Genomic DNA, 12,223 nt, shown 5'->3' with positions numbered 1-12,223 from the left:
TAAAGTAGTTCTGAAAAATAATGAAAAGTTTAATTAGTCAGTCATTATATCAGAAGATACGAAAAAACCAAATATTCCAAAGACATGGCAAGGGAGCATCGTGTTTGATATTTATTGAATTTTATAGTAGAATTTGAAAAATAAGTAAAAGTTATCAATAATTTTTGAAATGTAAATAACAAACAAATGAGAAACCTAAGAAGAATTTTCGACCAATAATTCCAAGTCAAAAATCAACTTAAATTTTAACCGATGATGTTTACATCAAAGACAACAAAATCATAGAATTTTCTCAAGTGTAGAGAGAATATAAATGGCAGATGAAGGCCGCCATATCCACAAATTAAATTATAACCAATGGAATTAACAAATAATTCAATATTAGTACAACTGTGACTTAAGAATGGTTTAGATAAAGGAGCATCAGAAAATGCAGAAGCTCCGAATAAAAGGCACTACTTTTTCATAAAAAAATGTTGACTAATTGTTTATAATTCTCTTCTGCAGTCAACTGACCCTCCAATTAAATGCATGAATTCCTACACCGATTAGCTCCAATTCCTAAACCTAGACTCTAAATTGCACAATTTCTGGTAAAGTTCCCTGTGCATCACCGGCCATTTCTCATTTGAATCCATGGTGGTGGCATTACCTTCGAATTGTTCCACTTTTGCTGCCGGAAGTACTTCCTTCCCATGCTATAAGAATTCCCTCCTTGCATGAAATCAGGTCGCCCATTTGCACAGGAAATGTTCATTTCTGGTGAGTCAATGCCGGGTGTCTTCGAATGTTTCTTATTAGAGGGAGGAGGGGCATACTTAAGGCTATATTGTTCTGTTTTTCCCTCGGATTCACTCAATGGGGCAGATACAGCAGTACATGATGGCGGGTGTAAATTGCTACGAGGGTATGGGGGTAATGGAGGAAACGGATGGAAAGGCACACCTGGAGCTATAGTCCAACCATCTGAAGTTTCTGCGCAAACCCCAAATTGATGCATGACAGAAGAGGGAATTCCATAGGAGGTCGACATGTATGCATTATATCTCTGCTGAGAATCACTTAATACCATGTCATACGGTTGCTTTATGGATGCTTCTCTTTCTTGGCGATTAATGAAAGTTGAAGATGGATCAGATGGAACCATAGGACCATTACAGGGAGAAGAAAATCCGGGAGGGATATCATCATCAGTATTAAGCTTTCCATCACATTCCAAGTTGGTCCTAAGACTTGGATTCGGTCGCTCATCCGCAGGATTGTCCCATCGGCTCTTGCGCTTGCGTGTTTTTGTCCGGTCAGTTACACTGCTAACTGAATCAGATATGGGTTCTGGGCCAGAGAGATCAATTGTACAGGATGCAGCAACTGGCTGCTCGATACGACAATTTGTTGCTTCTGACAGTTTCCCGCCTTGATTGCTCCAAAGATCATGCGACGTAGAAAGCCTATCATTGCTTGAAAGCTGAGGATATTCCATCCTTGCATCGTCTCGTTCTGTGCAGCTATTTTTTCTGAGAGATCTCGGAATCCATTTATCCCTGAAACTTCGTGCACTTTGATGGACCTGAGAGCAGTAAAGATCAAACTTCAGCCAGAATAAAAAAATAAGCGCTCACCTTAAGTGCAATTTCTAAACATCTCGCTCACTCTGAGTGCAATTTTCTAAACATCTGCGGTTGGATAATATTCAAACACCCATCCAAACATCCAGATAATTAGAAGGGCATTCACTTGCTTGATGGATGCTTGGTAGTTCCTGGATGCAGACAGATGCAGCGCACCGTAGTCCACAAATATGGTAGAAACCACAAAACATGAAATTAACAATTGAAAGACAAATAATATGCAAGTAGAGAAATAGCTTAGCTTTCTGATTTAAAAAAAAAAAAAGGAAATAGCTTAGCTTTTGCCGCCAATAACACGTGGTACCATCATCAGCCAAGCTGGCCATAAAAGCAAGTTAAGGATTAAGGGGGTGGGGGTCGATGCAACACATAAAGCGCTTTTTCATACGGCATGGGATTATTTTCTTTACCTCAAGCAACAAACAAATCGCAGCCACAACCAGAAAAGAAAAGAAAACACAAACACACAAAAACAAAGGATTAATTTTAAGGGCAAAAAAAGGGACTAGATTTTCTGCATTATAATAAAATAAAATAAAAAGTCTCAGCCTTTAAACATCTACAGTAAACATAAATTTAATCATATGAAGACACATAACAATTGTTATAGGCAGAAGATAAAGGGTAGTAAATATTAATCAAGCAATATTGTCAAGATTTTTCACAAGCAGAATCGCCATCAAATCTAGATAACCGTCAGAATTATCACAAAATCACAGGTGGGAGAAAATGATTGAACCTAACAACAAAATATAATCTGTCACGGTTTCCCTTTTGCTAGTTGTCCTTGGGACATGGCAATGTTTTCAACCAAGATGCACAAATGCAATAAAAACTAATCACCGTCTTTTTGTCAGTTGTTGGCAGCAACAATACAAGCACCAGACTTGTGTGGAAAAGATGACATCAGACACGAGCAAGTAAATTGACAACAGAATGGAAAAGAATTTCATTCATTATACCTGTTTGTCTGCATGTTCTGTCAGTGTTAATATTGAATCTTTAAAACTGCAAATGCAGAACAAGGAACACGTTAGAGAACTACAACACAAACACATAAGGATTACATAAACAACAATTATTTAAGCGAAAACATCATTTTTTTCTTCCCGCTGCAGAGCAAAAAATTCCACCCTTTATTGATTTTCCAAGATGAGACGAATAAATTTGCAAAACTGTGTTCGTTCTCACTAAAGTTTTAACCATCACCAGCAGAAAACTATGTAATTTACCAAGAACAGCAAACACTATATAACTAATGTAGGTAATTCTAAAATTGATGTATTAAAAGGGCTCCGCCAGTTTATTGAATGGAAGTGACATTTATATTTATTTGATATTTGAATACCGGAATAAAAAGTAGAACACAGGTAGAGACTTCAGTTCATTCTGTTTACATTCCACAAGCATCCCGAGTTTAAACCTCACCAATTTAGTGTGAACAAAATCAACAAAAAGAATAAGCTGTCACGGACTCAAATATAAAAGCCAAAACAAGCGGACTCAAATATAAAAGCCAAAACAAGCCCATGAGTCACAAGTTTTAGAAGTATCTAGAAGGTGGGGAGGATATAAAAATGTGAATGGAGATAGTAGATTAGGCATTCTGTAACTTTCGTTTTCGGAGTGTTGAGACTAGCTTTTGCTAGGGAAGGGAGTGATCTCCCGTTTACAGAGAGGATTACCTCTACAAACATTATTTCCATTACACATCATCATATTTCCTTTTTTATTTTGTTCATTATTTTATTTTATTTTTTTGATAGGAAACTAAACTTTATTATTAAAATAAAAATTTTACAATAGGATGAGTAATCCGCAAAACGAGTGCTGTTACAATCGAAAAAACACTATCACGCTATCGTCCTGGCCATAAAAACTTTCAATCCCTAACTAAGTCTTAAATAAATAAATGATTAAACTCTGTCAGCTTAGTCGTCCAATTCGCAACTCTGAATTTGATCTTCTCCCAAACGTCATCCACGGTCTCCGACAAGTCTACGAATATTATGTTATTTCTCTCCAGCCAGATTGACCAAAAAGTGCAGTGTTACCAAGTACCAGAATCTGTTGAATCTTCTCCCGGTTGGACGGCCAGGCTCCATAATGAACATGTCTTGTGCTCTTCTTGGAAAAGCCCATTCAAATCCCAACTCTTGCAACAATTTTGTCCAAATACCTCTCGAAAAAGAGCAATGCACCAATACATGGTCGTGATTCTCTTGTTGCTTCTGACATAAAGTGCACCATTGCGGGCATAACACACAGACCTGCCACCTTCTTTGCACCGAGTCACAAGTGGGGAGTTTCCCCAAAGCCACAATCCACGAAAAAACTTGAACTTTTTGTGGGATAGGTACTTTCCAGATATTATCATAATATGGGAATAATGGGAAGTTAGAAGTTGGAAAGATAGAATCGTAGAAAGATCGAACAGAAAATAAACCTGAAGAGTCTCCCAACCAAACTCTTAAATCCCCCGTGCCCAACTCTAACCTAATTGAGTCTAAGACCCCTAAAAGATCAGCGAACTCACCTAGTTCGACCTCATTTAAATCTCATCTAAAACGCACGTCCCATTGAAAGATAGAATTGACTCCACTAACGACAATATCTAAAAAGTTACGGATTGGTTTATTAACTAAGGTTCATATCTGAAACGGAGATGGAAATCGTTCTTCAAACGATTGAACCCAAAACATCTTCCCAAAAATGAATGATATTACCCACTTTTAGCACCGCCCTAACCAATTGATGAAAAGCCGGGTAAGAACGAGAGATAAATTTCCAAGGGCTTCTGAATGTCGAATTCCTGACCAACCCCACGTCACACCCATTATCTTCAATACCATAAATGCTTATTATAACTCTTTGCACAACGTCTCCCTTTCCACTGAACCTCTCCACCACCATTTCCTTAGTAGTGCTATGTTCCTTAAACAATGATATTTGTGGATGTTACTACCGTTCCGACCTGATGGATCACCAAAGTCAAGGACTATGTAGCACGGATACCTTAAAATTTTTTTTTTAAGTATCGGATACGGATACGACACGAGGATACACGTGTCGGATACCTCAAAATCAATGTCATTGTTTAGAGTTGACCAACCGGATACGTTTTGGACACGGCGAGGACACGCCATGGATACGTTTTCAGATACGTTTGGGCAAAATTGTAAATATTTAAAAGTTTTAGGGGTCAATAAAAAAAATTAAAATTTCTAAGAACTAAAAGGAAAATAATTTAAAATAAATTGGGCTGGGCTTTTAAATCCCTAAATACATTTGTCCGTCTCTTTCATTTTATTTCTGATCAAACGGCTCTCAATTCAATTCAATTCCATCGTGTCGCCACCTTTTACTTGCTTAAAATGGATTTTTTGTTTAATATTTTGTACTTAAGATATTATGATTAATGAAATATTACATCTATCTCTATAGTTTTTACTTTTCAATACTAAATTTATATAAATATAAATATATATAATATTTATATATATTTTAATGATTGTCGTATCCTAGCCGTATCGTGTCTTATATTTTCAAAATTTGACGTGTTGCCGTATCCGTATCGTATTCGATACGATACTCGTACCCGTATCCATGCAACATAGGTCAAGGAGTATTGATGGAAACCGCACAGTTCGAAGATAGAGTGGAGGCATTAAAGCTATGTAGCATGGACACTCTTAAAATTTGTTTTTCGAAGTATCGGACACGTGTACGACACGGACACGACACGCTGATACGCGTTTCAGATATGGCAAAATCGGTGTCGTTGACTTTTTGCATGTTTGACTTGCCGGATACGCCATTAACACGGTGGGGACAAGGTTGGATACGTTTAGAAAAAAAATGAATTATTATTTTTTTTTTCATTTTCTTTTTAAATCACTGTTCTGAAGTTGTACATTTTATATATTTACTTAAATTTGTATATATATTTCTACAATATATTTATATAAATACGTATATTTCTACAATTTTTAATAATTATCGTATCCTAGCCGTATCGTGTCTTATATTTTCAAAATTTTTCCGAATCGCCATACCTGTATCGTATTCGATACGGTACCCGTACCCGTATCATGCAACATAGCATTAAAGGAAAGATATAAGCTTTACAGCAGATATTTGTATAAGCCAGCAAGTCAACATAGGAATTAACAGCAAATCACAAGAGATTAGTTGGGCAACTGATCAATGGAAGAATGGGGGAAACACAAGATTCGCTTAGTTGCAGGCAACAGTCAAGTAAGTGGCATTGAGGGAGTTAAGTTCTTGGATCTCAAGATGAAGATCGAAACGACGAAGGAGCAGGTTATAAGGCGAGAAGTCGGGGATGCAAATAAACTGGGTATTGGTAAAACAATGAAGAGAAAGCAGGCGAAGAAGAAAACCCAGTGGATCAAAATTATGGACTTGAGGCAAGGTTCTAAAATTTGCTAGGCGCTAGTCGGACGGTAGACCAGTGCCAAGGCGGGGACTAGTCGGGTCCATAATAAAAAGTAATAAATCTTTATTAATGATAAAAAATAGGAAATATGTTTAATAATTTAGTTATTGGGGGATTAGGCTCATTTACAAATTAATAAGCTTGTTCATTAATTGTCGATTCACATAGCAACTTTGATCTTGATTTTTTTCCAGCAATTTTCTCTAGTTTCTTTCTTATCATCAAAAATTCTTCTATTTCTTTCCAGGCATACAATCCAGCATATGCAATGAACCACGACGTGCCAAAAAATTCTTCCTCTCGTACCGTTTAACTGTCCTAAATCCAAAGAGAATAAATCCCTCGTTGACTTCGGCATCACCCAAACCAATCCAAGCTCTTGCAAAGCTCTAGCCCACAATCCAGTCGTGAATGGACAATGGATGAGCTTATGATCCTGAGTTTCTGTTTCATTTCTACACAACACACACCAATTTGGGCACATAGCAATTGAGGGACATCTTTTTTGCATAATCTACGAGGTCGGTACCTTACCCTGAGTCGCTGTCCACGAAAATATTTGAATCTTTTTTGGAACAAGAACCTTCCAAACATGATGGAAAAAAGGAAAAACGGGAAAACGAGTGTCGTGAAAAAAAGACTCGAATAAGGATTTGACTGAGAAAATACCAGAAGAATCCCCTGTCCACACACGAAAATCATCTACCCCTTCAATCAATCTAGTTCTCACTAACACACCAAATAACTCGGACAACTGAAAAAGCTCTACATCTCTCACAACCATTCTAAAATGAAAATCCCATGATTGAATAGACGTGGCATTATCAAATTGGACAAAATGACAAATAGGCAGATTATGAACTGCTGATAACTGAAATAATGATGGAAAAAGTTCTTTAAAAGAAGAATCCCCCCACCACATGTCTTCCCAAAATCTAACCTTGTTACCTCCTCTCACCTTAATTGAAACGCGCTCCTGAAAAGTCGGTATATTCGGGAAATAAACTTTTATGGGCACCTGAACGTAGCGTTTTTGCCAACCCCGCATCCCACCCATTATCTTGTAAACCATATATACTTACAATGATTTTCTTCCACAACGTCCCATTTTTTGCATAAAATCTCCACCACCACTTCCCCAACAAGGCCTTGTTTCTCAATATAATATTCGCAACACCCAATCCTCTTTTTTCCTTAGGTTTGCACACATGTTCCCACGCAACCAAGTGGCTATGTACATCACCATCCCCTCCATCTCATAAAAAGTTTCTTGAAATCTTCTCCATCAACTCCGCTATACCTTTAGGCACGCTAAAAAGAGACATGTAATATATCGGAATTGCATTTAAAACCGATGACATCAGTGTTAATCTTCCCCCTCTTGACAAAAAAGTTTTTTCTAACTTGCCAATTTTTTCGACATCTTTGCCACAATGGCATCCCAAAACGATGCTTGTAACGGATTTCCACCTAAAAGCATTCCCAAATACTTAATAGGCCAAATCTCGTTACCACATCCAATCTGTTGTGCTAACAGTTCAACTTCTCTTTGTTCACAATGGATACCCAACAAAGCACTTATTTCCCAGTTGATTTTTAATCCAGACATTTAATAAAACGATCTCACAACTTGAACCAAAAACCTAATATGTTCCTCATTCCTCACAAGGAATAGTGTGTCGTCCGCAAACTGAATATGAGATATCTCTATCTTGTCTCTACCAACCTCGATCCCCCTTATAAAATTCCTTTCCTTAGCTTTGTCAATCAATCTCCCCAACACATCCACTACCAAATTGAACAAGAATGGAGAAAACGGATCTCCTTGTCTAACCCCTTTTTGCGCCTTAAATTTGCCCCATGGCCTCCCGTTAATCATAACAGAAAATGATACGTTCGACACAAGCTCACAAAACAACCTTGCACGAAGAGCTATCCCATTCCCCGTCGCTGAACAAAAATATGGGGAAGTTTCTGAGAATCAGGATAACAGGAGAGCGAGCAACTTGTAAAAGGGAAAACAAGGGATGTGAAAAAGCAACCAAAGGATAGCATCGACCAGCTAGTGGAGGGGAAGAATGAATCACCAAGTGGACCAAATACGAACAAAATTGGCGTCCTAATTGTTGAGGAGAAGGAAAGTTACATGATCCAAGAGCAAGTGCAAGATGAGACTGCATCGGGCCTGGCCTTTGGAGTAGTCACACGCTCAGACCTCGAGGGGATCAAAGAAGAAAATAAAAAGGATGAGCAATACTATGGATTGGAATTATCTGAGTTTGATACGAGAAAACCAATTTGGATTGGGAGAAAACATATAAGAAGCAAAGCAAATAATGAGTTCCTACCGGAATCCATGGTGTTGAAGACTGGCATCATAGTGAAGATGGAACAGATCGTATCGTCACGGCAAACATTAGCATGAGGGGCCAGAGGTTCCTTGAGATGTCATGGGGTCAAACGAAACTTGGGGAGAAGAAAGATGAGAGACTTATGAGAGGTTTCGTTGAAATTGTTCGTTTGGAATTAGGTTTGTATTCTATGGTTACGATTTCAATATAGTGGCTGAAATGCCATGCAGGATGGATTGGTACGCGGCGTTGAGCAGGGATGCAAGAGGGTAGGGTTACAAATCGTGAAGACTGAGAAGAGGACAGCCCAGGAGTGGACTCAAGAACAATGCATGGGTCTGGTGATTGATTGGCTCAAAGAAGAAACTTTGATTTGGGTAAGAAATCACAGCCCGATTAAAATAAAGAGGGTAGAGGAATTGAGTTTTGATGGTGAAGGAGTAACCCTAAAGAAAGGCATTTGCTATTATATCCATATTGAGATTTGGCTAGACTGGAACGGGCTTGTATCCTACTGGCCTAATAGCTGCAGTATGGGCTGGGCCCAATCCATGTTTGCTTTAAATTTGAGCGAGGCAAGCCCATACACCAGACGGCACACAAATCGGGAAGGGAGAAACACACTATGGAGTCCTCGTTTAACCAAAGGATGGACGCATAACAGTATAGCAGTGGTCTCACAAAAAGGAATTGAAAAAAGGGAAGACAAGTGTTCAGGGTTTAAAGAAATTGAAAAGAAGCTGGCAGATCAAAGACAGAGAAGATAGGGAAGAGGAAAGTAGGGCTGAAAGAGCGACAAATTTCCTGCGCCAAGGTGACGCCCATGGTAGGGACCAGGGTAAAATCACTCGAACTACCTCCAACTTCATGATGCAATCTGTTGACAAAATAATTTCCCTAGTATCTCCTGACAATTTGCGTGATTCGAAAGGTCTAATTTTGAGCATACTTTTATCAGAATCATGGCCCCGCAGTCCTCTTTTACCATATTTAAGTTAGGGACGCAGAAAGATATCAAAAGTTTGGCAATTGTTATTGCATACTGTGGTGGTTTATTGGGCAGCCGTGCTGATGGGGCGCACTGTTCTCTATTCGTGTTCCTAGTGATTGAGGAAGGGCATGATGCATTGGGACTAGAGCTGAACAAGTTATCTTCATCTCTTATCCATGAGGACAAGGCTAATTTTGAAGACGGTGGTATTGTTACATACCTATATTATAGGTGAGACTAGATCCAAAAAGCCCAATAGTTATAAAAAGCTTAGAAGAGTCTAGAAAAAAGACAATAAATAAATACGTGGGAAGAAGGAGAGTTATTATTTATTCTTTTATCTTTTATTGTGCATTGTAACAAACTGAGCCAGACAATACAGAGCTTGTCTCAGGTATTTTTCTTATTGTTACTTCATCATATAAATATACATACCTTTTACTTTATTGTGTTCTCCGTTCTCTTGATAAGCTCAGGTATTAATATGATGAAATAACAGTAAAAAAATTCACACAGACAAACTCTGTATTCCTAGCTCAATTAGTTACAATGCACAATCAAAAATAACTGAATGAATGATAATTCCTCCTCTCCCACATATTAATTTATTGCCTTATTTCTAGACTCTTTTAAGGCTTTATAACTCTTGGGCTGTTTGGATCTAGGCCCACCAATAACAGGTCCGTAACAAATACTCACATATAAAATTCCAAACTATTCGCTACTGTTTTATTGGACGAGTAAGGCATAACATACACATCATGGTCCTGGGATCTTATATAATTTCCTATTCTTCCTTTAAGCCTAACACATTTTTTGAAGCAACAGCGCATACTGTAGCAGGATCAACAACAAGAAGGAACACTATCAAATTGTTAATGACTCAAGCCTCTTGTAATTGAGACAACAAATGTGCCTATAAACAAGCTGCTAGCGATTGCGCTTTACAATAATTCATCACTAATTTAACAGCAAGTACTCAACAACAAAGGCTGAGCATTAATTTTGTTGTTGAGCATTAATTTGTACTGTAAACATGTTCACCTCTCTTTGTCAAATACATGAACTGAGCATTAATCATTTATACCCAAATAATACATCAATATCTTACATATTAAAACCACAGTCTGCAAGAGAATTATAAAATTTAAGTACATCAGTAAAATAGGTCAAAAAATATGCTGACCTCTCCACTCCTGGACGAGGTGGGCCTCCGGTTATATGTTCCAATTTAAGAATTTCCCTTGTTGCCATATACTCAAGTATCTATCCAAACAACAATATCGAAAGCTGTAAAGCTCTATTTTATCCAAATAACAATTTGCTATAAATTATAGTTGTAAAGACTATCAGCATTTTCCACATCGCCATCAAAATTTGGGAGAATAATTTTATAAACTATAGTTTCGTTCAACTCATTTGAGTTTGTTGATTTGTTCTGGACCAGTTTTTTACAATTTCACTCGCATAAGTTTCTTCAAAGGTACTTGAAAAAGAATATGTTCAGTTCTGTCAAGTGTTAAGCATGAGTAGACATTGTCAGCTGGCATTAGTAAATTTTCAATACTTCAATCACGATCCAAAATAATCTCATCGATTTGAAAAGCCTTTTCGTCAAAACAATTGCTAATTATTCAATTTTCCAGTTCCTATATCAGTTTACTACATCAAATGGGAAGATTATTAGTATTTATACAGACACGTGGAATTTCAAGTCAGTTCCCTACATACTCTTGATGTAGTCAACACAACCAACACCAACTTGTGTCCCTTCAACTTTGCAATATAGATGTGGATTTTAAAGCCTAAAGTATGACAGACCTATGAATATATTTATTTACATGACATATTCAACAACTACACATACAAATCAATTGTTGGCAATCTCATTTTAAAGCCCATGAACTTGAGTAGTTTGCCGTTTCAGTATATGTTCAAATACTGTCTGTTCGTGCGTATGTCCAAGTTTCATGCATGATCTCATGCGTAGAATATTATCATGTGCTTTGTTCCCTTGCATATTTACGATTAAACAAGATTTGACCCAAAATAATAGATCAGAAGGAGCAAATTCTTTGGGTAATTAATTATGGTCACACTCAAATGATCAACTATTTGAATAAGCCTAAGTTGATATTAAATTGATTGCCTTAGCTCTTTTTCAAAGTTAAGTAATGATTCGTCATGATTCATGAAGTGAAGTAAAAGTTTATTCAGTTCCACCAAATTTACCTTAAGAAGCTTGCGCAAAATCGGAGTTTTGAGGAATTCCCTCCTACACTGCTTCAAAATGTTGTGTAGCATCTGCAAACCTATACATTAACAGTCATTGCTCTGGAAAAATTCAACGCACTAATGAAAAGCATCAAGATATATACTAGGAACAACAAACAGAACAACTACCATTCTTGTTAATTACATCAACCAGAACAGTCCGAGATTTCGTCTTCAGAAGTGCATCCAAGATCATTGAAAGATCTCGATTGCTGAAAATTTAAAATAAGAACAGCAACTTCAGGAAAGCTCGGTGAATAGTATGTTTTTACAAGGTGAAATAACAAACAGGATAACAAAGTGATGAATTTAGCAAAATAACAAAGTGATGAATTTAGCAAAGGATGTAAACTACCGAAAATTACCTGTGTATAGCTTCACCATGGCCATTATTCCCTGATGCAGCAGTAAGAAAAAGAAGCTTCAAGTAGCCTCTTGATGCATCCTATCAAATTATAGAAGAAATTAAGACAAGAAACAACCTTCTACAAGCACGAATTAAGTTCAGTTGCACAATATC

General features: G+C 37.4%; 1 protein-coding gene across 5 annotated transcripts in view; it reads right to left on the bottom strand.

Moving 5' to 3' along the window:
* Window positions 1-282: 282 nt before the first annotated feature.
* The window catches only part of LOC140976623 (histone-lysine N-methyltransferase ASHH2-like), a 29,431-nt gene continuing 17,490 nt past the window's right edge, over window positions 283-12,223 (bottom strand). For 4 of the 5 annotated variants that reach the window (XM_073440866.1, XM_073440864.1, XM_073440868.1 and 1 more), the window contains exons 13-18: window positions 12,069-12,148; window positions 11,833-11,915; window positions 11,662-11,741; window positions 10,616-10,695; window positions 2,591-2,636; window positions 283-1,567 (exon numbers count right to left, since the gene is read on the bottom strand). In XM_073440866.1, the coding sequence (XP_073296967.1) occupies window positions 611-1,567; window positions 2,591-2,636; window positions 10,616-10,695; window positions 11,662-11,741; window positions 11,833-11,915; window positions 12,069-12,148 (1,326 nt within the window). In that variant the 3' untranslated portion in view covers window positions 283-610. Of the gene's footprint in view, window positions 1,568-1,650; window positions 1,947-2,590; window positions 2,637-10,615; window positions 10,696-11,661; window positions 11,742-11,832; window positions 11,916-12,068; window positions 12,149-12,223 lie in introns of all 5 variants that reach the window. The other variant, XR_012175245.1, reaches the window with a different exon arrangement.

This window comes from Primulina huaijiensis, chromosome 5, assembly GCF_012295235.1.
Source record: "Primulina huaijiensis isolate GDHJ02 chromosome 5, ASM1229523v2, whole genome shotgun sequence".
Taxonomy (NCBI): domain Eukaryota; kingdom Viridiplantae; phylum Streptophyta; class Magnoliopsida; order Lamiales; family Gesneriaceae; genus Primulina; species Primulina huaijiensis.
This window is presented reverse-complemented; position numbering and strand designations above follow the sequence as displayed.